Source organism: Triticum aestivum, chromosome 1B (genome assembly GCF_018294505.1).
Source record: "Triticum aestivum cultivar Chinese Spring chromosome 1B, IWGSC CS RefSeq v2.1, whole genome shotgun sequence".
Taxonomy (NCBI): Eukaryota; Viridiplantae; Streptophyta; class Magnoliopsida; order Poales; family Poaceae; genus Triticum; species Triticum aestivum.
The window spans coordinates 16360148-16387661 of NC_057795.1; the positions used below are offsets into that span (position 1 = coordinate 16360148).

Sequence of the window (27514 nt, forward strand, 5' to 3'; positions counted from 1 at the left end):
CCAGCAAACATGCAATGTTGCTGGCTGCGGCGTCTTTGAGGTTTAAAAGCTAATTGAGCTCATTTGATTAATCACCATATACGATCGATCTGCTTTTTGATTTATCCTTCCCATAAGCATGGAATAGTATACGTCGGTGGCAATATTTAAGTTGTTAAACAGCTATGTCTATATTTCATAAGTACACGGGGAGAAAATCCTTTTGAACTAGCTCTAGAACGGTGGGTGTCCTTTGTAGGTGGTTCCCTCGTGGCAAGTAACGTGCCAAGATTCCCATGCAAAAGCATGAAAATGTGTGCAACCTCGATCAATGCTGGCAGCTGGCAAATAACGTGCCAAGATTCCCACGCAAGAGCATGAAAATGTGTGCACCTCGTTGACACAAATAAACAAAACCATGGCTTTTTTTTCTAAAGGTCTTGGCTTCAACAGTAGAAATGCGCGTGTCATTTCCATTGTCGCAACAATGTACTCCGGCTTCATAAACAGAGGGCAAAGGAACGCATTGCAATGTAGACATACTTGCATGAATCTGTGCAGGCTTTAGAAAAAAGACATTTCAAAAATTCCATAATGTACTATTCCCTTTGTAACTTTTATAAGATGTTTTTAGAGTCGATGATAGTGTTAAAAAATGTGTATATTAATATTAAGTTATGGAGGGAGTATCCTACAAATAAAACCATTGCTGTAATGTCTAAAGTTGTTATGAATTGCTGCAGTAAGAGAATCTTTGAATGAAGAAAAATTATGTGTTTCTCTGCTGCAACCGCGTGGTAGGTGCATGGAGGGATGCGTGCGTGTAGAATAGCCAGTCACTCTTTTCTCGAGATTGTAAGGCAGGAGGATGAAGAAAATTTTGTAGATGGCTGGCGTCACTAGTTATGAGTGTGATACAACTAATGCACATTACATACATATCGCCACATTCAAGACATGGATCAAAAGTCAAAGAAAACACAATGCACATATTTTATAAAGTTTACAAATACATAGATTCGACATAAGATTAACACTCAAAATAATAATCAAACAACATACTATGCTCAAATATCAACCAACTTAACGAGGGTATCTCGCGGACAATGAGAACTCCTCTTCTTGGCTGTACTGTCTACTCACATCCCCCAAACTTGTGCTTATTTTAGTGGATGGATAACTAATTGTAGTATAACTGTCATCATTTCGTCCTGGTTGCATATCATATGGGGCGTGATCCTTGGTTGATTGGAGACCTTCGAGCGCCATCCCCACTTGTCTCATGGTTGGTCTCTCCTCTCCTTTTAATTGTATACATGATGCAGCTAGGGCAGATACATCTTTGATTTCGGCACCTCCCTCCTCTACAATCTGCGGATCTAGTATGGAAACTAGATTGTCTTGTTCAAGCAATTCCACAAATTCTACAACAAGCCCATCACCTTTCGAGGACCTATACTTGACTGGCATCTTTCTGGTAAGTAACTCAACAAGAAGTACTCCAAAACTATAAACATCGCTCTTTTCTGACAGACGTCCCGTGTAATAGTACATAGGATCTAGATATCCAATAGTCCCTTGTACTGCAGTTGTTGTTGCCCCTACCTCATCAATAGGAATGTATCTTGAAGCACCAAAGTCTGATACCTTTGCTGTCAAGGCATCATCAAGAAGTATGTTGGAAGATTTGATGTCTCTGTGTATAATAGGGATTGAAACAGCAGAATGAAGGTAAGCAATAGCTTTGCCTACTTCATTTGCGATCCTTAGCCTATCTCCCCATGGTATTGATCTTGGTGATCCATGATGAAGATGTTCACAAAGGGTTCCATTAGAAATGAACTCGTAGGCCAGCATTGGGACTTCTGTCTCAAGACAGCATCCATGAAGTTTGACGACATTCCTATGGTTGATATGTGACAATATTGCCACCTCATTAATAAACTCATCAATCTCTCTCTGAACCACGATATTTGACTTTTTTATGGCGACAACATGTAGGTCTGATAGTATTCCTTTGTAGACCGTACCATGGCCTCCACCACCTAGCTTCCGAGTTTCATCGAAGTTGTTTGTGGCCTTCTCTAGATCCTTCAATGGGATGATCATTCTTTCTCCAATGTCAGACCTTTGGGACACTAGCTGCTGCAATAACTGATCGCGATTTTGATTGAAGAACTTCTGTTTCATCCTTTTGGCTCTGTAATTCTTAAGTTTACGGATCATGAATATTCCCCCGAGAACCAAAAACATGACGCATGGGACAACAGAAACTGATAGACCGATGATTAAACCTACAGATAGGAAACGTACGTATTTATCTTATTGTTTTCAATGGAAAATAGAGTATGCGCAAATATAAGCAATAATAATGTTGATCATTGAGCAATATATACTCTAGATTATAAAAAAAGATCTAGCTAGCCAAGGGTTGTTGAGCACTATATATATGATGACGACAATATATACTAAGAGAGGCGGAAAATGTCATTTTGCATATGGGTGTCCTCACCTGTGTTCGTTTTGGTTTTGACACATCCATAAGGTACGTTGGCGTTTCCTTCAAATCCTCTATGGCAGCCACAATCAAAATATCCTTCCCTATTGGTGCACTCTCCGAAACACCCATTCCCTCCTGGGTCCAAGCACTCATTGATGTCTGCAGGAATTGTAGTAGTACAATTAATTACACCTGAGTGTGGTGGTTTGTGTAGTATATAGTATATTCTTGGGGAAATTGAGTATGATACTAATTAGTTTCTGGCATGAAATGAAAACAACAAAGTGAGAGTAGTACTATACTCCTATCTACGTATTTATTCATGAAGGTAGGGGCTAGTCGGTACCTTGGCATCCGCCATCGAGGTAGGGGTTGCCCTCATAGCCAGGCTCGCAGTGACACCAGTAGAGATCTCCTTGGCCTTCCATGGTGCAGTTGGTGTTAGCGCTGACCGGGGCGTCGTGGCGAGATCCGTAGACGAAGATCTTCCACTCCATAAACACAGGAATCTCCATCAGATTCAGATGGTCTTCCTGCTGCTTGGGCCCGGGTTTGTCCAAATTCATCAGAACGATGGCCACGCCGAGGTTGAACCAGTCACTATGTGCTATGAGCACATAGACTGGCACATCGTTGTTGATGGTGGCGCTGCCGTTGCCGAGACGTTTGAGCTCCACGTCGTAGTAGGTCTGGTGCGTCGTGATGGGGACGCTGCAGTAGCCGACCTGGGGGTCGTTGTCGACATCCTCCTCCCTGAGGGGGGCGTCCAGGGGGCAGTAGGTGGTGCAGCCGGTGGCGACGTTGGCCTTGCCACGCGCTCTGGTGAGCAGCGTCGCCTGGACGTTGCACCCCGTGACCACCAGCAGGTTTGGGGAAGCGGCGCCAGGCCCAGGCAGAATGGCCATGGAGTACTGGCCGAGGTCGTCGCGGAGGAGGTGCTGATGTTCCTGGCGGCGTCCCCAAAGATAGGGGGTCTCAGCACGCTCACCAACCGTTCTTCCGGGAGGATGTCACTGACCTCGAATATGCCGCGCTCGTCGAGGAGCAGCCGGGGCTGGCCAGGACGGGTGGTGTTGTCGCAGGTGACGTTGAAACCTGGTCCCGCGGAGCACCCGGGCCGGCCGATACCAAACGGGAATGGCACGGTTACGTCCCCGCACCTAGTGTCGCAGCCGGGTCTCCCAGCAGCCAGCGCAGGTGCTCCGGCTCCGGCGGCGGAGATCAGCGTCGTGATCAGTACTGCTGCCGCTGCCATCGCTGCGACGGCCGATGAAGGCACGGCTATCTGCGCCATTGACTAATGACTACTGACTAGTTGATGATGGACTGCTTGGCTTGGCTAGCTTAGCTGCAGACCTACAGTAAGTAGACAGTACGTACGTTTGGCATCAGTTCAGATCTCACCTACTGCATGCCAGCCAGGACTGGAGGCTTGGTTAATATATTTAGTAAGCTATAAGCACATGATAGAACAGGAGTACATTTATAAACACAAGGACTAATTAAACATGAGATCGAGTGTGGACGATCGAGAGACCGGCCGTGTTCACATCTCTCCTACTACCACGCCGTTGCATGCCAGCCAAACAGAGATATAACTAATCAAAAGCATGCATGCTTGATGTCTGCTTATCTTGCACGACGTGCATATCCTGCTAGAACTAATCACGTACTTACATGTTGGCACACTCTGGATTTTACATCTTTAATAATATATGACTACATTCATTGTCCTGATGCAGAAGCCAGGGGTTATCCTTCTTCTAAAAAAAATTGAGATGGGTTTTTTTATTCATGATTATATGTTCAGGCAAGTCTTTTTTCATGCAAATTGCATACTAAAATGACATACTTGTATATCGAGACAAGTAGGTTAGTGAGTATATCTATTTAGATATACAAGATAACCCATGAAAAAGTAGGCAAACACAAAGCCAAATGAAAAATTCAAAAAGAAAAAAATTCAAAAAAAGCCAAGTCAGCACCGGTTGGCGCTGGAGGCACCGGGATGGCGCCGGCGATGAGCCTCCAGGAGCCAGGCACCCGCATGTCCGGCGTCGCCGGACAATCCACCTCGTAGAGGAGGAGGGCTTCGTCCTCGTGCAGGTGCCGGTGGCCGAAGCCATTGGCCGCCGCTCCGTCGCCGGGGTAGCGCTCGGCCATGGTTTTGAGATGGGGAAGACGGGGAAAGAGGGGAGAAGGGTGTCGTCCACGAGAGGGCGAGAGGGGGGGTCGTCGGCAAGAGGGGGCGAGGGGCTGCGGCGAGGAAGTGTGCGGCGAGGAAATGTGCGGCCACCGGCGAGGGAGGGGCGACTTTTATAGCCGCGGTTGGGCGGTGAGCGGGTGGCCGTCGTGTGTACGCATGGCGGGAGGGGGCGGGATGCGCGTCGGCGCGCCTTCACTGCGCCGCCCGTGAGGAATCAATGGAAGGCTGACCGGCGGCAGCATTCGCATTGATTCTCTGCGGGAAACCGAGGCGATAAGGACGACGAACGCGCCTGTTTCTTAAAAATAATTGAAAAGGGGGAAATTCTGGAAGCGGGTGTGGAAGTGGCAAAAAAAAAAGATGTTTATTTGAAACCCTTGAATCGACAGTGGGACCAGTGGTGGATAGCTTTGCTCATTTGTACGGAAAGCCAAAAACCCTTGGTTAAAATTCGAGAGCCAGGGGCGGTGGCAGATCTAGAACTTCACTTCGCCTGCAAAAATCAATTGGTATCACACGCGCACGCACGAGGGTGGATGAACTCAACGAGAATTGGAGTCCGGAAGACCAACTCTGCATGTCACATAAGAAAAATATTAGAATGTCGTCGCATAAATACTGAGTAGATTTCCATGTGTTCTGCAAATGTCCGATGGCTCAAGGTGTGTGGTGTGCTATGAGCGAGCATTGGAGTATGCCAGCTTTGGAGTCTGCTGCACCATTGTTCTGATGACGAGGGACTTTCGGTTCTTATGACGTTGTGGAGGGCCTGGCACGTCCATAATGAGACAACCCACAACAAACCGGCGCCTCCTGTTGCTGCCTCGAGGAGGTTTTTGAACAGCTACATTGATTTGCTATTATGTACTTCATCCATTCTGAATTATTTGTCGCGGAAATGGACGTATTAAAATATATTTTTAGTTTTAGATACATCCATTTTCTATCCATTTTTTCACCCTAAAGTTGATTTTGAAAATGTGAGAGTTATTTATCAAAAACCATCACACTTGGGGCTAAAGTAACAACTTGATATCAGATTTGTGCCATGACAAAAAGAACAAAAACATCAAAATTGTGCCTAATCTGTAACGCGGTGCACTGATGCTTGGATTTGATCGAGAAAACGGCAAAACCGATGAGCTGGGCCCACCTATTGGGCTGATGGGCAAAGACCAAAAACTTTGACCAATTGATGTGGCAAATAAGACGTGGGCCCCATCTGTCAATGACTATATTGTCATATTCTTCACATCTCTTTCTAATGGGCATTCCGTCGAGCAGGTTTTGGGCGACCGGAATACGTCTAGAGCATCGTGCGTGCCTCCGGTGATCACGGTAGATAGGAGGCGCTCGGAGCTGCCCGGGCCAAAGAGTCGTGGAGCCGTCCGTCGCGTCAGACATAGACCTGGGAATGGTTTGGACTCAAACTTCAATTTTGGATCAGTTTTCCTATTGGACTCTTTTGGTTTTGATAAAATGGGCTGAGTTTCTAATGTAAGTTGGTTTGATTTGGGATTTTACTATTACTAGTAGAATGCCCGTGCGTTGCTACGGGCTATAATGTATATAAATGAATCAAATAAATGATTAAGATCACCTCTATGGTCGAAGCTCATTTCTTCCTCGTACGTCCGGGCATGTTTGGACTTCAAACGGGCGCCCAACGGTCTCAAAACTCAACCGACTGGACAGTCCGGGCTAAACCCGGGCATGGGCAGCCCGGCCCGACGACCCGGCCCGAAAAACCTGGGCCGGGCCAGGTCGGGCTTGACATTCAGGCCAGGCTCGGGCTTTGTTTTGCAGCCCGAAAGATAATTCGGGCCGGGCTCAAGCTTCAATTTTTCTGTATTTCAGGCCGGGCTTTCGGGCTTCGGGCCGGGCTTGCACGTGCGCGTACTAAAAAACAGCATTCGGGCCGGGCTTTCGAGCTTCGGGCTTGATTTTGGGCCGGGCTCGGGTTTGAAATCAGGGAGTATTTCAGGCTTCGGGCTGGGCTCGGGCTTGAGAAATGAAGGTCGGGCTTTTACAAGCCCGGCCCGAAACCCGGCCCGGCCCGACGTTTGCCCGGGTTTAGTACAGGCTGCCCCAAATCCATCTCATATATGGGGAGCAATGTCGTTGTCCGAACTATCCGCCATGTTATTTCCAACACGCGGTCCCAACACAACACAAAACCCCACACCATGAGGCACCCTTCCCTCATGTCGGACCCTCTCTCCTTCCAGCTCAGTTTCCCACCATAGCCTAATATTTCTCGCTGGAGCCCTCTACTTTATAACCGGATGAGACTCACCTCACTTTCGTCCTGGCGCCCTCTTCCCTTCATACCATACTTCCCCACGGACCACCAAGGAGGAGTGCCCCCACCAACCGCTTGCTCTCCGCCATGATCCCCTCCTCCCGTGTTCGTGCCGATCCGCCACGACCATCAAGGCGGAGGAGGCGTGCGCCGCCCATGACGACCCCAAGCCAAGAAGGCAAATTCGATGTCTCATGAGGCATTGCCATGTTGTAACATACAGTTGAATGTCATGCATTACCACAAAACAAAAATATGATGGCTGTTGTTGGGGATGCAACTAATACGCCACCGCGTCTGTTATTAACTATTAAAACAACAAACTAATGCATTTACCCTTCTATCCTAAAAAATATATTGTATGACCTGATCAAAAAAATATGACTGCCTTATCCAATTTGCCACTTTTTCTTAAGTAGGGAAAATATTCCGCTCACATTCGTAACTGAACAAATCAACCACAGCCTCCAACCCGCTCACTCTCAACTCTCACTCCTATCACAAAATCCACTAAAAAGAGATGTGAAGTATTTCTAAATCCCTGCCAAAAGAATATATATTACCAATAGTCCAGTACCGACCTTGTGAATTTGGTTTGTTATTCAAGTCATGGCCGCAACAACACTTTTTCTATTCTCTGTTCATTATGGAAATCAGCGTAAGTTGTGTTATCATCAGAAAAAGATCAGATTTCAAAGTTATTTATCCAATTATCTTTCATATTCGTATTGACATTGTGCAGTTTCCTTGCAAATGTGTATCTTTGGATGGCCTTTAACTAAGTACATTCATATATAATGCTCTAGCACCACGTTGGAAGTTATAGCAATGCTTCATAATTTGATATTGGCTTATGGCAAAGTATTACATCGCCAAATTATAACGACAATAATTTTATGAACCGAATTAGCAACATCAGTTTTAACAGCAGAGTAAAAACTTGTTATTAGCGAGTTTCAAATGAAAGAATAGTCAGGGTAGACATCAAGCGATGAACAAGCATAATATTTGTTCGTTTCCACTTGAAATTTGTCATATCAAGTGTCTTGCCTGCATCGATAAGACTTTTGGACTTCCTTCAGTACAAACATCAATACTCTGCATAAAGTAGCAGCAGTGATAAATGATAATCAACATTTAAAAGTTCCATAAAGGGACATGATGAAAGCTCACAAAACACTAACCTGATAGCAATTGTATCTGATGACAATATTATTGTGAGTGAAAAGAAAAAATATTAGTTATCGTTGTTTCTGTCTGCCTCCCCAACAAATGAAACCTGAGGAGTCATATTGAGTAAGAAGTTCGGCATTGACTGGGTACTGTTTGGATTGAAACCCAATTATAGGAGTCATGCCAAAAAAAACTGGTCGCTGCTTTCATTCTGCGTCCACGGACAGGCGAAACAGGGGCAGGGGAATCGTTCGCCAAAATATCTGCACGCACCATCTCTGGCGAGGTGGGCCTGGGTATAAACTAAATGGCCCCTCAGCTTTCCTGTTTAGATTTCTAAACTGGACCAATTGTTAACATACATTTGGATCATTATCATGCTCTTCACCATCGTCTTCTTGAGCACGAGATCTGATATATGGATTGAGGTAAAATATTTAATCGTCTTGCTGGGGCTGAAGGCGAGCGGCAAGAAGTGGGGGTTGAACTGTGGCTTGGAAGAGCACTATGTATAATTTGCATTTGATTCAATTGGAAATTTCATGGCTGTGGGTGAGAGTTTCCTCGTGTGATGTGACCCTTAAGAAAACATATAATTTCTTAGTGCTCCTAGAGAATCATAGGACATAATCAATGTATTAGTTAGCATAAGAGAAGAATCACTGCATCACAAATGTATCTACAGAGTACAGACTGACCTTGTGCCTCTCATTGACAAGGAGCTTGCAAGAAGACACAATTGAAACTGGTGCCCCCCATGACAATAACGTTCTTGGAGTTTGCAGCTGCTGCCGTGACATTCATCCTATTCTGTGAAAGAGAAAATTGGCAACGATGTTTAGGTTTGCCATCGCTGCATTCATGCTTATCTTTCATAGAAAGAAAACAGCAAAACAATTCCAAATCTCCGAATATCTGCTATTGTGGTGTTGTGCATGAAATTATTAGCCATCCCACTGTGACCAGGGAGAGATATATACAGTACCTGGTGAGTTTATCAAGAAGGAATAGTAAAGTAAGTGAAACAAAACAAACTGAAAGGTTTCTTAAAGTTGAACAGGAAATAATGGACAAAGAAGCTTGAAGCCTTTTGAGCCGACTAAAATTAATTGAATATTTACCATTAGAAGTTGAAGGCAGATCTGAAATTTAGTGGGTAGTGGCAAGGAGAACAACTAATGATAAACTAAATCATATACATCACATCACGTTCAGCAATGTATCCTCACTATTGAGATTTTTATACTACAAAAATTTCCGAAATTGTTAAACATAGGATACAAACTAACAGATATGCTCCCGTACACGGCACACCCTCCCTTAAAAAAATCTATAACCGGGTCCTCCTTGTCCTATGGGTTGACTCCTATGTACTAATTGCTTCAGAATGCAATTACATGACATGGGGTGGGATACCACGTACTATACCTTGTGGGGATATGTGAAAGCAGTCAAGAGTACCACAGAGGTGGCGCCGAGCGAATCAGCGGTAGAACGGGATGAACGATCAATTATTCAATTCAGAGATTGCCGCCTCGTTCGTCAGGACACACTGTGAATCTGGAGCACAGGCAGGGGTTGCGGCCTCCAGGCGATTCGGGCCATGACGTGTTGACGACAGGGGGTTGCGTCCTCCAAGGTATACCTTATATTAGCCTCGCCGTGTATGCTTCTTCACCACCGCGGACACTGCCGTTAGTTGGTGCACGACGCAGCAGTCAAGGTGATCGCCAGGGCGGCCTGGCTCCTTCGAATTCCTCTACCAGCCAGCGTCGCCCTGCTCCTGAGCCTCCCCTCCATGACCGCAATGCCAGTTCATTGCCCCCAGGCGCCATGAACGGTCGCAGCGTAGGCTCGCCGGATTGGCGGTGGTGGCCTAGAACATCTAGGGCTACTCCATGCGAGGGATCTCTGCGGTTTGACGGGCGAGTCGCTAGCATGGTGAACATCTAGGGCTACTCCATACTGAATGGCAGAGCAAACAAATTGAAGCAAGCATGCCTGAACCAAACAGAGGTGGACTCCATCAATCAACCAGACAATTATCGCAATGATCGGATGGATTGACTGGAGAGATGGATGTATGGACGCAAGATGTACCTCGAGCATGCGCCAGATGGAGGGGTCGACGACTCGACGGCCTTGACGGCGCCGTTGTTCCACTCGGAGCGGCGCTCCTCGGCGTCGAGGAACTTCATGCGCACCTGCACGCCGGGTGCCCAGGCGCCGATCAGCGCGTCCTCCACCTCCTGCTTGGGCACGACGAACTCCCCGGCGCCCTGGCGCGGGTAGTAGGTGACGGTGAAGAGCGTGCCCTCTGCCGCGAGCCGCACGGCCTCGTCCACCTCCTCGGGCGGGACCCCCGCGCGCGCTGCGTGGCCGGCGCTCGGCGCCCTCGGGCGCCTGCTGGGAGACGGCGGGGTACCTGGGCGCGCCCGGCGAGCAGCTCCCCGTCGGCGCGGCGCATGAAGACGACGGCGTCCCCGGCCATGAGCAGCTTGGCGTTGACTAAAATGGCATGATTTGGAACAAAGACGCTGGGTGTTTCCTTACTTTGACGGTGGTTCGAGGGGATCGTGCGAGGGGATGAAAGAACTTACATTTGATGGGAGGGGGCATCGATGGGGCACCAATGAGGTACATAGGAAAGGTAAGAATCGATGCGTTAGGAAAGTTAGGATTTTGAATTGATTTTCATGAAAATAGGGTTTTAATGTTTGTAATGTGATTTCTGTACCTGCCCGTTTGTGACGGTGTCTGGTTAGGAAAGTTTGTAAATGTTAAGAAAGTTTTTATTGGGAAAGTTTGTAAATGTTAAGAAAGTTTTTATTGGGAGGGTGAAAAAAATCAACGTGAGGATATGATGATGGAAGGAGAGACCAAATTAAACCAAACAAAAATAAACCAGACGAAAATAAACCGGACGAAAATAAATCGTGGACGCAATCCTACCAACTCAGTCATTAGGAATAGAGAAGAAGAAGATTGGTTTGGTTTGGTTCGGTTCGGTCACAGATCAAACAATCCCAGACTATTTCAACCCATGGACTGAGAACCAAATCGGCCACCGGCTTCTCCTCCTCACGGCTGGCACGTAATGGCAACGTCCTCTGGTCGTTACTGCTCAGACCGCACATATGGTGGCGTGGCGGAACCAAAACCACCATCTATGGGCTCGGGAGGTGCACCAGGAATATCAGAGAGGCCGGCTGAGGGCTGTGTGTAGAGTAGGTACCAGCTTAGAGCATCTACAACCATATATGACAAATATGATCTCTCAAACGTCCATGCACGATATTAGCATAACTGCATCCGAACATTTTATAAGATTCTCAAATCCACAAAAGCATGCAAACAATAAAACCTACTCCCTCTGTTCCACAATATAAGTCATTTTAGAGATTCCATTACGAACAACATACAGAGCAAAATGAGTGAATGTACACTTTAAAATACGTCTATATACATCCGTATGTAGTTTCTATTGAAATCTCTAAAAAGACTTATATTTAGGAACGGAGGAAGTACGTACCACGTAGATGATCTAGTTACTCCTCGTTGAAGATGTCGACAATTTCCATGCCTGGCTCTGACAGCATGGGTGGCAGCTGCCGCTCCGGCCTCCTCCTCTATCTCCATATCGAGTTCGGCGAAGAGCGTGCGCCCGCCACCTGCTCCTGCCGGAGGAACTGCCGGTTGGCCTCCACATAGGCCTCATCTTGGATGGACTCCAGGATGGCAAGCTGCTCCGCCATCTCCGCCGCTTGGGCGACGGTGAACTCCGCCTCCGCCTCTGCCATGTTGAACCCCAGAGCAGGCTTGTCCGCGTCGTCCTCCTCCGGATCCGCCACCTCCATCGGCTCCGGCAACGGCTCTCCCTCCCTCCTCCTCCTCCTCCTATGGCTCCGGCGAGTCCGCGCAATGCGGGCGGCGCACCTTGCCCAGAACTCCTCCGCGATCTGCCTCCGGCGCTCCAGCGTGAGCATAGCATACGTCTCAGCCGCCGAACCATGGCGATGCCGGAGAGCGTGGGATAGCGGGGGAGAGGAGGCGGACGGGCTCGGGTGGCAGCGCAGATAAGGAGGAGGTGGATGCGCTAGGATTGGGGGATGTCAGCCGGCTTAAATAGCCGAATTCGGCCTCGAGCGGCGTGGCGTTCACACTGTGGTGACGAAGGAGGCGTCCGTCGGTCCACCGGGTATTCGGGCAAGTCCGTGTGGGACCCCATCGTCAGTCCTACGTGGTGGACGCGCCCGAGCACCCTATACCCGCCCCATATTTGGGCTGGATATGAGGAGTGTCGGTTAGCCCGAACGTTTAAGGCTCATTTGAGGCGCCCATCTGGGTCAAAAATTCGTGATCGGTCAGTGAACGGGCGGCCAGTCCGGACGTTTGAGGCGGGCTTGGGATGCCCGGCTTAAGAGCATCTATAGGGGTGTACACTAAATTACGCCCCTCAAACGTCCGCGGACGTGCACGTCCGCGGGCAGTGACCGACCGATTGATCACACCTTATAGTTTATCTAATGCATCCGAGTATCTCATATTTCAATCTGTAAAAAGAGGAGTATCTTATATTTTATACCTTAGATCCATACAAAGCATACAAACGAAATCCTACGTACTACGCAAACCACACTAGTCTATACTTTGTTGTCGGAGATGTCCACGACCTCCGTGCCGGGCGCCGGGTAGATTGGTTCCGGCTCCTCCTCATTCATAAACGCAAGCATCTCGTCGATGTCCGCTTCCTGCTCCGCCTGGATACGGCGGTTGGCCTCCGCCTCCGCCTCCGACGGAAATGAATCGAGGATTGCCTACTGCTTTGCCTGCAAATCTGCGTCACCCGTGTCTACCACGTCTTTAGGTTTTTTGGACCGCTCGATGACCGGGTCGTCCGCCCGGGCATTTAAGGGGCTTTAAGGCTTCTGGTTGCGCATTTGTGAGTATGGTGAATCCATTTGTTGTAGGTATGGTGAATCCGTTTGTGAGTGCGTGGCTAGCTTTAGAATCCACATGCACGCATGCATGTTTTGTTGGTCGCGCATTTTATTTTAAGAACGACAGTGATGGAAATTAGTAGGCATGCAGCAGCAGCTAACCACCCGCCCGACGCCTCTCTTATATGGCAGTAATTAGACACTGGGCACGCCCATGGTTTGAAACTTCAGGTACACACTGTATGTAGAGAATGGTCTGGATGGGTTTGGATTGAAAATATGTACAGTTTGGACTGCACCCCTTGCTGTTTGGTTTAATCTGGTTTGGTTGCTGGACTTATACACGTATGAATTGGGCTGGGTTTAGTCTGGATCACAAACTATTCACAGGTTTAGTCAGACAACCCAGGCGGCCGCCATGCCTAATGCCCAGCGCGAGGAGCCGTGGAGCCGTCGTGTCACACAGCGCAGCCAGCCGCCATAGCCAGCGCGAGGAGTCGGACTGCATGGTGGCAATCAGCATGATCTGTGAGGAGACAATATAAGGCCGTTTTTCAAGTTAACATAGTTTGAAAAATGAACATATATTATGGCACGGAGGGAGTATCGAGTATATATATTTTATTAGCTGATTAGATTTTTTTTTTGGTAAAAAAAAAAAGATGCTGAGCAGTACTCCACCTTTGGCCACTGCGCATGACTTTTTCTCGTCATTTATGTGCGCGCGCTGAGCAGGTCGCGCGATGGATCGACAAACAGTTTGAAGTGAAGCCTGCGTCGCTCGCTCTGCAATCTGGGCCGATTCTGACCAGGTCATGCCTTGATTACTAGTCAACTCCCAGCCGCTGGCCCGGCCCTGAGCCCAGCCCAGTATGCCTGCTAAACTTGTGAAGCCTAGGTTCTTAGCCGGCCTGGAAGGCAATAATACTACACACACGGGCCTTTACGGGCGTTTTACAAAGAATATTCATAACTACTCCCTCCCTCCGAAAATACTTGTAATCAAAATGGATAAAAAGGGATGTATCTAAAACTAATATACATCTAGATACATCCCTTTTAATTCATTTTGATGACAAGTATTTCCGGACGGAGGGAGTATAACACTCTTTCCCCCTGATTTTCAGGGGTGGGCCCCTTCCCACCTCTTACATCCAATAAAAGTTCTCCATATATGACACCCCGTTGAATCCGTAAAAGATATCCCAATGCGTGTAGCATCGCTCCCCGGAAGGAGACCTCCTAAACAGCGCTTGTGGCTCCAGCAACGCGACGTGGGCAGGCCCAGCTACCCCAGCTCGCTTGCCTAGTTGACCATTGATTAACAAGTTAAACAGTCGACCGGTTGACTGTTGATTTTTTGAAAAAGTTCAAAAAATTTAGAAAAATTCAAAAAAAATCATGAGTTTTATTTTTTTTAGCAAATTTGAAACTATTTAGCGGCTACAAAAAATGTTCATTAATTCGAAAAAAATCATAAGTTTGAACAAACTTAAAAGCATTTAAAAAATGTTCACGATTTTGAAAAGAAGTTCATACTTTGGAAAAAGTTCAAAACATGAAAAAGTTCATCATTTGAAAATAATTTGACAAAAATGATTAAAAGTTCAGAAATATGAATAAAAACACAAAAATTTGAAATAACTTCACGAAATTGGAAAAGGGGTTCACGAATTTGAGAAAAATGTTCAAGAAATTGCAAAAACAAATTCGAATTTGAAAAAGTTCACACATTTTAAAAAACAAAAAAGATAAAAAGAAATATAAAAGGAAAGTATTAAAAATAAATAGGACAAAGGAATACAAAGAAAAAGCTAAACAAAACCAAGTAAAATGGGACCCTCTTGGTCGCAGCTTGTGCATCTCGCATGATGTGACCTTTGACGAGTCTCGCTCTTACTAACCATGTCCTTCTTCCTCGAGCTTCTCTGTGGACGATATTTCTTTTCTTCTTCTTCCTGATACACCCTGCTATGTGCCTCATGTTTCACCTCCTCCTCCTGCACCTCTACTTTCTTCTCCTTCACCACCGACCCCATCTTCCCCATCCTCCTCCTCCACCTCTCCACCATCATCTCCAGTCCGTCGCCCTATATCACCGTTTCCTCTCCACTATACTCGTTGTCCTCGTACCGAGGATGCTTCCCCTGCCATGTCTGACGCGCCTTCCACCTCTGGTGAACCTCTGTTCACGCCTACCCCGGTTCACAACCTCCGTGCTCGGCCTCGCCCTCCGCCTGATCGCTACTCTCCCGATCGGTACGGTCTCTCTGTTCTTGCTGAGCACACCTCCTATCAGACTGCCATGACTCAGTCTGAATGGCAGCTTGCGATGGCCGAAGAGCTCGCTGCTCTTGAGCGCTCTGGCACATAGTATCTGGTTTCCCTCTTCTGGTGTTCGTCCCATCACCTCCAAGTGGGTCTACAAGGTCAAGACTCGCTCCAATGGTTCTCCTGAGCGTTACAAAGCTCGTCTTGTGGCTCGTGGTTTTCAGCAGGAGCAGGGTCACGATTATGATGAGACATTCGCTTCTGTGGCCCACATAACCACTGTCCGCACTCTCCTTGCTGTAGCCTCTGTTCGTCATTGGTCTATCTCTCAACTTGATGTCCAGAATGCTTTTCTCAATTGCGAGTTACGCGAGGAGGTTTATATGCAGCCACCACTGGGGTACTATGCTCCCGATGGCATGGTCTGTAGACTTCGTTGCTCTCTCTATGGTCTCAAACAGGCCCCTCGCGCCTGGTTTGAGCGCTTTGCCTCTGTGGTGACTGCCGCTGGTTTCTTGCCCAATCATGATCCCGCATTCTTTGTCCACACGTCTCCTCGTGGTCAGACTCTTCTTCTTCTCTATGTTGATGACATGATCATCACTGGTGACGACTCTGAGTACATTGCCTTTGTTAAGGCTCACCTTCCAGACCAGTTCCTCATGACTGATCTTGGGCCTCTTCGCTATTTTCTTGGGATTGAGATCTCCTTGACCTTTGATGGCTTCTACATCTCTCAAGAAAAATATATTCAGGATCTTCTTGCTCACGCTGCTCTCGGTGATGAGCACACTGTTGTGACTCCTATGGAGCTCAACGTTCAGCTTCGTGCCTCTGATGGTGACCCTCTTCCTAATCCCACTCGCTATCGTCACCTCGTTGGCAGCCTTGTCTATCTTGTTGTTACGCGTCCTGACATCTTCTATCCTGTCCACATCCCGAGTCAGTTCGTTTTAGCCTCCACCTCTGTCCACTATAGTCACCTCCTCCGTGTTCTATGATATCTTCGTGGCACGATCTCTCAACGCCTTTTCTTTCCCAGCTCCAGCTCTCTTGAGCTCCAGGCCTACTCTGATGCTACCTGGGCTAGTGATCCCTCTGATCGACGCTCGTTGTCTGCTTACTGTGTCTTTCTTGGTGGCTCTCTTATTACCTGGAAGACAAAGAAACAGACTGCAGTTTCTCGCTCGAGTACAGAGGCTGAGTTGCGAGCCATGGCTATGTTGACGGCTGAGGTGATCTGGTTACGGTGGTTACTTGAGGATTTTGGTGTGTCTACTACTACCTCGACTCTCCTACTGTCTGACAGTACCGGTGCTATCAGTATTGCGCGTGACCCGGTGAAGCATGAGCTCACCAAGCACATCGGCATGGATGCCCATTTTGTGCGTGCTGCTGTGCAGGATCAGACTCTCGCTCTTCACTATGTGCCCTCTGAGTTACAGTTGGCGGACTTCTTCACGAAGGCACAGACTCGAGTGCAACATAGCTTTTTTCTCTCCAAACTCAGTGTTGTTGATCCACCATGAGTTTGAGGGGGGTGTTAGATGTGTATAGTTATTTGTGTACATCCCCATTGTATAAGGGGCTTTTCTGCACTTTACCATATCTGTATATGCACTGGCCTTTGGCCCTCAGTAAAGCTAGTTGCTCATTTATCCAACAAAGGGGTGTGATTTCTTCTTGCGGGCACAGGGACTGTTTGCATGCCGGACCAGCACGATTCTCATCAGAAAATAAAAAGCGAGAACATCTCGCATATACGCAGCACAACTTGCTTTCATAGTTAAAAAGGAATACACCTATTGGTCTATCTACATTGAGATTTTATTTTTATTTTTTCAACACATTTTGAAGAATTGTTCATAAAGATTAAATGTGTTCACCATGAGCAATAAAAAACTCCTTGATTGTTGTATTGTTAGAGTTGTACAAGAAAGTGTTAAGTCAATCTTAGAAATTTGTACATGCCCAATTTGGTCATCTGGATGAGAAAAACAGCATTTGTTCCCGGATGAAAAAGTATGGAACCTTGCACATATCTCACACCGCACCGACGGTTCTAGATAACTATCAAGAAAAAACAAGTCCTTATACAACTGAGAATTAGTAAGTACATGTTTCTGCTGCTAAAAAGGAGCGCAAAAGCCATATGGGCACATGCTTTTCTTTTGTTGTTTGAAAAAAGGGGGATTGGTTGGCAGTTGGCACGCACTGAGCTGAACAAAGCTGGCTGTTGAGTACATGAAATTATATGGCAAAGACCACTACTCGTCCTCGCTTTTGATTGTCCTCAAGATCCAACCTCGTTTTTGACATAAGTAAACACACCCATTACGTACTTTCATACAGAGGGTTATCTATGTAAGTATGCAAGTAAGTTAAGCTCAGCCCATGCATGCTTTTACCTACATATGGGAGTCCATCTAGCTACTCTTGATGTGAAGGATAGATGGCTAGGAGATACGACTCCGAGTGGGAGGAAGTGAAGCTTATCAATGGCTACGCCATGCTTATGGCGAACGTGTCGTTCGCCTGCAGAGGCATAGGCTACCTGGTGTTCACATGGACCACGGTGGTTCTTCTCGGCGGATTCGTCTCCAACATCGACAAGGACGATTTCTGGCGTCTCACGTTGATTACCCTTGTGCAGATTCTCTGGTTAGTATAAATCTCCTTACCTCACGCATCTCTAATAATAAGAGTGACTTAATTAAGTACAAGGGGCTGTTTTTGGGAGAGCTAAGCTAGCTGGTCGAGAATGATGGTTGATCCACGCCGCCTCAACTAGCTGGTCTGGCCGAGAACGATGGCTGGTCAACGTGGTCTCGACCACATTAGAATTAGTGTTGAAGCAAATTTGGGCGGAGCCAATTAGGTACCTGGGTCTGGGTATACTTCTCCACACCCATTATTTGTGCCAAAAACAACAACAAGTTAGGTATACACAATTCTATCAAGTACATTGTGGCTATAAGGATTGGAAATGTAGTTTCATTTAGCGCACCCAACCTTCTCATTTCCCTCAAAAGCCCATTATCTAAGCAGAAAGCCCATGCGATGACAGCTACAATTTCCCAATAGATGGGAATTACAGTTTGTGTGCCCTTTGTGCCAAAGCTTGACCAGTGGTATTTTTTTTTTTGTATACACCCGAATTCGGAATCCTGGCTCCGCCAGCAGATATAAAAAAAATATCCAGGGATGATTTCACCGAAAAAGGGTTTCCCCCCGCTTTGTATTACAAAGCACCAACACCGATACAAAGGAATGCTCGGGCGAGAAGCACAACAAGCCCAAAGGAAAGAGAAAGAACAAAGAAGAAGGAAGAAATGCCAACAACGGCAGCGCGACAAAGCGCGGATGACCCGCCACTGCTGCGCCCTCCGAAATTGACCCACCACAGACCCAGGATCCGACCCGCCGCGTACCAAACAGCACCTCCAGCAAGGGATGCGACGTCGACGACGCTGCTGCCCGGACGTGTCCTAGGGTTTCCCCCGGCACGCGAAAGGAAGTGGGGGATGGATACATCCGACACCCTCCAAGAAGGGATGGTGGCAACCTCAGGTGTCACCGCATCGGAGCCGGAAGAGAGGCGGCAAGGGATTTCTCCCGCACTCCAAACCCCACCGCCCAACCAGGCCGGAACCAACCAGCCACCTCGCCGCCCACCAGCATGCGCCACCGCGGTCTTGACGCCACCCACGCCGCCTCACCGAGATCACCACCACGAGGCCAAGAGGATGGAGAGAGACGCACGAGGCAACAGGAGCAGCGGCACCGAAGCCACGCGGGAGGGAACTACCTCCACCGCCATCGTGCGGGAGGCCGAGTCTTCGGCACCATCGCGGTCGCCGTCCGGACGCAGCAGCAGGGCATACCAGGCCACCCCTGGCCCGGCCAGGCCCGATTTAGGCCCGTAAAGCCCCGCCGGCCAGGCTGCAGCAGGGCGGCACCAGCGCCGCCAACATCCACCCGCCCATCGCCGCTCCCCTGCCTCCCGGAAGCCACACCGACGACCCTCCCCGCCGTCGGCCCGGCCAGACCCAGATGGGGCCCGAAGGGCCCAGATCTGGGCCGAGCGGGCGCCGCCAGATCGCATCGCCGCGCCGCCCCGCCGCCAACGGCAGCGCCGCCGCCCAGAAGATCCCCCGCCACCACGCCGGAGAGCACCGCCGCCGAGCCGGACCGCCACCGCCTGGGAGCACCCCGTAGAGCCGCACCGCCCCGCGTCGGAGCAACCCGCGAGGGGAAAGGCCAAAGGCCGCCGCCGCTAGCGCCGCCCGGGCCAAGCCCGGCGCCGGGCGCCAGCGACGGCGGCAAGGAGAGAGGGGAGGGGGAGGGCTCGGGGAGGAGGGGCCGGAGGCACGACCGGTTGCCCGCGGGGACGACGCGGTCGCGGGAGCTCGGTCGTTCTCCTTTTCCTAGACTAGTCGTCCTTGTTCGAATCCCAGGGATGATTTCAAACCAAAGTCCATCTAATTTGGATTATAGAGTCTGAAGAAAATTTCAATTTTATTTGGTTGAGATCTAATCCTGTAAGGTAATAATATTCTGGTGCCCGCTGAAATTAATGAGCTTCCATGGATTTGGTTAAAATTTTGAACCATGGTTGATGGCTATGACAACGAGTGGAGTCTCATGCACTTAGACGCAGGAGGATCTATTTGACATCCCACATCACATATTTCCTTTGTTTTTTGACATACATTTAGAACACTTGTGCCGTATTACTATCCAGCCATGTCATTCAAGCGAGAGCTACATGCAGGGCTGCCCATATGTCATTCAAGCCAACATAGTCATGTTATATGACACCAAAAATTCATGCGAGGGAGATTGCGTAACAGCCGGATTAAAGACTGTGGGATAGTTAGAAGATGGTAAGAGTTAATAGGTAAACATGGTGTCCTAAGAATCATGTAGTCAAACTTATGTAACTTCTTATGTTGACATGTGAATGGATTATTGAGACGATGGCATCCCGAAAGGCATGCAGTCAAACTTAAGAAGCTTTGTCTATCATCATATAAACTGATTACTCAGACACTTCAAAGGAAAAGTGTATTATTGTTTTTTCATGAAAAGTATTTCAAAATTATGTGCTTTAATTTCTAGGAACATATCAATATATAAATAACAATCCAAGTTGCATCTTGAAAACTCTGATTTGACAAGGAGGGAGTAAATGAAACAAGGCCGGGTGTAGAGAAGAGAGAAGAAATTTTCATTGCTTGGGGAGAAGAGTCTTCTCTTATGTTCCAAACGTATAGTATGAACGTCTGTAAAATTACAAATGGATCCAAACAATTTCAAATAACTAAAGCTGACGCCGTCACAAATATGTATGTTTGGTTGCTTAATCGTGTTTCACATCACTTGCTTATATATATTGACCTGGCATGTATCTAACTTTGACTGCACGTACAACAGCATCAGTGTTTCATTTGGTGAAAGGATGAATTCTGCTATTGATCTGTTCTTGAGCTTGAGGGTGGTGAAATTTTTATTGACGCCCAACTGGCAGCTGGCTGATAATTCACACGGTAATAACCAGGTACTGGTTAAGAGAGTTATTGCAAAGTTATGTGAGATGGTAGGAAGGGTGGTAGTGCTGGCTCACGGTGTGGCATTGTACTTTTGCCTTAACTTTTTGCCGTTGCTCATGTTCTTTGGGTTGTTCATCGCCGTTTGGATCTCGATACGCGGTCTCATGGAACACAGCCATTACGGTGACAACCCTGCAGAGAGAAAAAACATGGATCCAGCACATACTATCTTGTACACCATGTGTGTGGTCGAAGGTGCATTCTTCCTTTATAGAAACATCTTGCTGCTTTCGATGAGGAGGGTAGTGAAACAAGTGAGCCAAGCTTACGGCTTCCAAGATGGTGATTCTGCAGTTTCAGGCTACTTCTTCGAAATCAGTAGGGGATGCTCGAAGAACCCATCCTCCGTGAGAGGGAGGAACCTCGTCACGTATGCTGTAGAACTCCTGGAGTCCAGCTCGCCCCTCAGTGGCAACTGCCTTTCCGGGATATTGATACTGGACAGACTACTCACCCGGCAGCATTCTGACAAGATTAAATCCCCTAATTTGATCAAACAAGAAAACGGAAATCAGCGACATAAGCTATCAGATTTAGAGGGAAATATTGGACCTTCGTTGGTTAAAATGGAGAAGAAAGAGGAGAATAAGCAGGAGAGGAGGCAGAAGAAGAGGCGGGAGAGGAAGTGGTGGCAGCTGCATCATCCTCGAACAGAAAAGGAGATCATTGTGCAACAGCGCAGGGTGATCAAGCAGCGGATCGAATGTGCATCTTCTGCTCACATTCTGCAGAAACTGCTTCATGCACTAGATTCAAGCCACTCATATGACCAAAAGATGAGGGAGGCCGCTGCTAGGATAGTGGAGCACGTCGCCAGTGGGATTCGTCTGGAGCAGTTCCCCTATGGGATCCAGTGCATATCTTCACTCATCAACACCATCGAAGAATACCAACGGCTCCTACCACACCAATCATCATCAAAGAAACATGAAGCAAGTAACGCAACCCAGCCACTATCGTTGATAACAAACAATGGTCAATATCAGGAACAAGGCAGGTGTGGCAGCAGTAGCGACACTTGTTTATCGTCATCAGAGTCAGAGTCGGAGTCAGAGTCAGAATCAGAATTACCCTGGGAGAGCGACTTGGATACCTTTGTATGGTTATTTTCCAAGACTAAGAAGAGGAACGATAACACCGATCCATTCCATGGCTACAAAGATCTGCTGCTAACTGGCCTACGTATCCTTTGGGGTCTTGCAGACAGTGAGGACAACTGCAGAATCATAAGCAACACCGAACATCTTGTCTGCAAGATTATGGCGCCTGTTAGCTACGACCTAGTGCACCGCACCAGCCATCATAGTGCGTGGTCCACTAGCGTAGTCGAGGTATCACTGAGGGTGATGCTCCGGCTCGTGGCTGTGGAGGGAGAGACTGGGGCCAAGCTGTGCCAGCAGATCTCGAGCAACAAGAAAGCTATGACCACAATTGAAAGAATCATCAAGTGTGAAGAGTGTAAAGGCAGAGAGCTGCAGATGAATGCCATTGAGATCCTGACGCAACTATGCAAGGAGGAAACTGAAAGCAGAGAAGACTTCATTAGGATGCTGGTAAGCATCTTCGTTAATGGTGATAGTAACTACAGGTCCATCAAAGAGAGTGCAGGTAAAGCACTGGCGCTGTTTCTTGGCAGCAAAAATGTTGCCGCCATCTTCCCAAAGGCGAATAATGATGTCTCCAAGTTTGTTGGTGCTCTCATTAAAATAGTTTCAGATCAGGATGAGTTTGATACATGCAGAAAAAGTGCAGCAGAAATTCTGGAGCATTTATGTATTCATTACACCGGGCATGACGAATATCTCGGTACACTCAAGAGTGCCATGACCGGCGTGATGCCAAAGGTACGTATATATTAATCCATTCCCGCTTCTTAACATTGGTCACATTTCTTTGCATTGCGTTTGATTTGTTACTCTATTGTTATTACCGATGCAGGTATTGAGAGAAATACTACTTGGTTTTGGATCGACAGGAGAAGATGGAAAGCCTGGGTATGTCAGAGCAGGTACCGGCATCGCAAACTTTTATGAGCTCGATATCAGAAATGGTGTTATAGAAGTCACTGCCAGTTACAACAACGAGAATAACACTTTCTCCTCTCGGCAAAACCAACATCACAAGTTACATCTTGTCCTGATGTTCCTCTGTGTGACGGCATGTGAGAAATTACAACTTGATATCAATGCAATTTCGCCGGGAGAAAGAGACCAAGGAGATCAAGGAGAAGGTGTCGCATTCAGGTTTGCGATGAAGTTGGTGCAGTTAAACAGGGATCACATGACCGCCGACAGCCTGACACTGATGAAGCTTACCACTAGGCTGGTCATAGCAGCAATGAAGAAACACATGGTGGACGGTCGCAGCACCATCGTCAAACAAGATGAAATGCATAGCCTCATGGCATTGCTCTCTCGTGTTTCGAAGCCCATGCTGGATCTCGAGAGCTGCATGGTTTTCACAGCTGGGACGAGGACAAAAACAATTCCTGACACCGCTGAGACCCTCGATTCGATCATTAAACTGGCATCCGAACTACACGGCGAAATTAGGGACCAAGACTCTGAAATAGTGCCAGCTAGCTCTACCTAGCTCACTGAGAGCAAACAAGCTACATGATTTGATATTGATTTGCTTTGGAGTTTTTTTTAGACCAATTGTACTTGTTTTATACCATGATTTATGTCATGCCTGAACGCATTTACATTTCAATTCAAGTGATGGAAATTACTTTTGCAAAGTCGGTGTGCTATACATATACTTATCCGAAAGTTGGTGCAGTGCAATTGCGACATACCCAACACACAAGTGATCCAAATGCCTTAGACCAAACAACGCAGTGGGCTGAGTTAACTGTCCCTTGAGATCAACTGGTTTGAACATTTTGGTGGTCCTACTTGGTATAGGCAACAGACGAGACACACAAATGCAAAAATCCAGTGTTGCAAAGTACACATGCTTATAAAGTAAAATGTTCCGTAATGCTGCTATTCAATTGGCATAGAAATTGGCATAGAAATTTTATTTATGGGCGTTCATACTATTCCGTAATGCTGCTATTCATATGTTCCAATAAAAACAACATCATATGCTAAATCTATCTGGAGCAGGATAACAGAGCAACGAACTTTCACTTTTTGCAGGTTATCTTCAGGGCCACAGCGTTGATCCGTATGTGGTCGCTACTCACTCAGACGGAGGCCAGGGGGCGTTTGGCTACTGCGTCTACCCGATGGGAGATGGTAGCTCGGGTTATTTTCAATCGGTTTGGATGGCGGTCATGTAATAGGATAGGCATGTAGTGCTCCTATTTTTTTGCCTGCCGGTTGTGGCTTCTTGATTAGGCTCGCTTGAGCGTCCTGTTTTCTTTTCGTACTTTGAGATACTGGAGACTTTGAGACTGGTAGAGGCTGGGGTAACACCCCTTTTCGAAGAAAAAATGTACAGTAAGCTTAAATACTGGATAGCTGGGTTTCCTCCTTTAGATAGTCAGTCTCTTGTTCTCACTTGTAGTTGTGTGGGCCTTGCCGTGCTGCTCCTTTTTTTCGTAGATAGCGACGGGGCTTCTCATTTCTCACCTTGATCAGGATCGTCAACTTCCTTTCTCTTGCCACATGACTAATTAACAGTGCCGCTAGCCAGCCTACTCAATGGTTGGTCAAGACTCTAGACCTAATCTCGATTTAGTCATAGATAAACATATGATGATCCATCGATAATGGGCACACCATGCATGCACCCTTTCGCTGATGACCGATGATGATGATCTCTACCTTGCGGTGGTTGGGGAAATGCTGATAAATAAATTAAGCAAGCCGACGAGACCTAGCGGTCCAAACGCCCGACCCCTCATTCCACACCACCACACAAAGCACATGAAACCACACAAAAAAACCACACAAAGCGCATGAAACGGCACATATGTTGGGCGAGGCAAAAGACGCGAGACGGAGCGGGTGCCCAGACGAACGCGGCCCATGGGTCATGAATTTCCAAAGACATGGGGCGGCGAGGAACTGCCCAACGTGGTCGGACGACATAGAGGTTGGCAGGCAGGGAAAGGGGACGAAGACAAGGGCGCGGATGGCATGAGGAAGCGGGTACACTACCATCCTTTAAAAAACAATAATGTTGGTGTTGAGATTCATTATTAGCAACGACTGACCAGCCGTGCTTGTTACTTGTTGGTCAAGATCCGACCTCGTTTCGAACATAGATAAACATATAGAGTATACAACATATTCTAATATGTAAGTTTGAGAACACCGGAGGGCCATGTGAGTTAGCTTCGTTCCCTGAACGGTCGCATAAGACGAGGGGAAGAGACCTAGCTAGGTTTCCCCCTTCAGAATGAGCCAATCTCCTGTCCTCACTTGTAATTGTTGGGAGGAACGCCGGTGATTAAAATTAGAGTGAATTCCATTTTTTACCTTGTAGTTGTACATTTGTGACACATATTACCCTATTTAGCGGAACTTTTATCGAAATGTCAGATTTTGGAGACTTTTAACACGGTTTTATCCCAGTTTTACATTTTGTTTGTTTATGGTCGATAGCATCGGCATGTTGCGTCATTGATTTGTAAAAAAAATGTAAGGATCGGAGGGCATCATTGGCGATCTTGTCCAAGCTTCTCTTGTCTATCTGTTCCACTCCTTGTGGCCGTCCACATGTTTTTGGATACAGGGCGTCACCTCACACCTTACCTGATGGACACGCATCAAAAAACAAGGATCCAAAGATTTCAAAAGGGGTATTCTAGACGAATTTTCACTCGAAGGGGTAATTAGTGTCACAAATGTATAAATATGAGGTAAAAAGTGGAATTCACTCTTAAAATTAAGCAGGCGAGGTACTCTAGAAGAGATAAGTTTGTATAAGGTCGCGTTGAGCTGAACACAGCTAGATCGAGCTAGCCATTGAAGTTGAAGTTGAATTTAATTAACGACGGCTGGGCCTCGCTTGTTTGGTTGTTGGTCAAATCCAATCTCGATTTAACCATAGATAAACATTACTAGCTAGTACAGTAGGCACTATTTCACACTTAGGGTCGGTCGCTTAAGTTAAGCTTAACGCACTTGGGCAAGAGAGCAACCACAAGATGCTCTACAAATAACGGCAGTGCGCAGTAGTAGTTGCCATTCTTCATATCGGCAGACATATCTACCTGACTAGCTACTCAATGGATATTGGGAGATACGACTTCGAATGGAAGGAGGTACAGGATATCAATGGCCATGTCCTGCTTATAGCGCACATGTCCTTCGCATTCAGGGGTTTAGGCTTCCTGGCCATGACATGGAGCACGGTGGTTCTTCTCGGTGGCTTCGTCTCCATGATAGACAAGCAAGATTTTTGGAACCTCACCACCATTACCTTCCTGCAAATACTCTGGTTAGTATGTGTCAATCTCGTTTCCAAGCATTTCTTATTACTACTTCTGAATTTCATCACAATTTTTGTGAGCGGCCTCGTATTATCTACCTACTCGGTCGATCGATATTTACTCTTCTATATCGATCAGAGACCCTCCCAGGTTCCATTACTTAGATTGATCAGAGGATCCATCAGTTCTTTTGCGGCGGCTAGCTAAGCTTCTTTTGTTTCTTACTCTTCCGCGTGACGGAGCCAGCTGCCCAGCTCCACGCGGCTTCGGTGCGGCAAACGCCTAACCACCCTCAGTATTACTCCATGATGGCTTTCATTTCATATTACTATTAGACAAAGTCATATTTACATATTATTTGTCAAAAAAATATTTAGAATATTCATGTGAATAGCCATGAATTATGGTGGACTTATACTGGTGCTTTTCCCTCTACCAAGCTCCTCGTTGTATATGACAAAGGGGTTGAAACAACTACCTAAAAATTCCCCCAGTTACACTTTTTTCTGGTTATTGGGATATACTACATTTTAGCAGACCATCTAATGATCTGTTTTCTCTCCTATTTCTTTTTAGACTTGCATATAAACAACCTAAACAAGTCCACTCTATCAACATAATAATTTAAATAATGATCTTTCATACCCACATAATTGAACATCAGTCCAAATCCACAATTTATGAAATTGTATTTAAAATTTAGATTCAAATTTAAACATAACTAGGGGTGAATAACGACTCCAGAAATTTCTTGAAGTGCATCGATACATTGGAAACCACGTGGGGCATGAACAACTTCGTGGTGACCTTGACTTTGTGGACCCTCCATGGGCAATAAATTTGTTCATGTTATGTTTCCTTCAAATTGTTTCGACCATCTGTTATGTTTACATTGAATCATCTGGACCAGTCTGTGGATGAATAGACGGTATATACATTTTGTTCCCCTCATTCTCGTAATAGAAGTCTTGCGGCTGCTCCCGCTCGTCCTCTATGATCAAGTATGCAGGATCGCATACGCACGCGGCCAAGATGTGCCACACACGCTTTTGGTGACAGAATCTTGCAGGGTCATGAACAATGCCAAAGCTATCTTGCAAAACCGTGAATGCCCGCTCGACATCCTTTCTACATGCTTCTTGACG

The 27514-nt window shown here is 47.0% G+C and overlaps 1 protein-coding gene and 1 pseudogene across 1 annotated transcript; one reads left to right on the top strand and one right to left on the bottom strand.

Moving 5' to 3' along the window:
- Positions 1–943: 943 nt before the first annotated feature.
- LOC123084753 (wall-associated receptor kinase 3-like) lies at positions 944–3785 on the bottom strand (annotated as a pseudogene).
- Positions 3786–17679: 13894 nt separating this feature from the next.
- LOC123084762 (uncharacterized) lies at positions 17680–23709 on the top strand. The gene is made up of 3 exons (XM_044506262.1): positions 17680–18032; positions 20808–22827; positions 22922–23709. The coding sequence occupies exons 1-3, from the start codon at positions 17824–17826 to the stop codon at positions 23573–23575; spliced, it is 2883 nt and encodes a 960-aa protein (XP_044362197.1). The 5' UTR covers positions 17680–17823; the 3' UTR covers positions 23576–23709.
- The last annotated feature ends 3805 nt before the right edge of the window (positions 23710–27514 follow it).

What these genes read in the sequence shown, in the direction of transcription:
- LOC123084762 (XM_044506262.1), top strand. Translation starts at nt 17,824, where the DNA reads ATGGCTAGGAGATACGACTCCGAGTGGGAGGAAGTGAAGCTTATCAAT. An exon ending in ACCCTTGTGCAGATTCTCTG is followed by an intron (nt 18,033 to 20,807) that starts GTTAGTATAAAT and finishes CACGTACAACAG; the next exon opens with CATCAGTGTTTCATTTGGTG. An exon ending in TGACCGGCGTGATGCCAAAG is followed by an intron (nt 22,828 to 22,921) that starts GTACGTATATAT and finishes TTACCGATGCAG; the next exon opens with GTATTGAGAGAAATACTACT.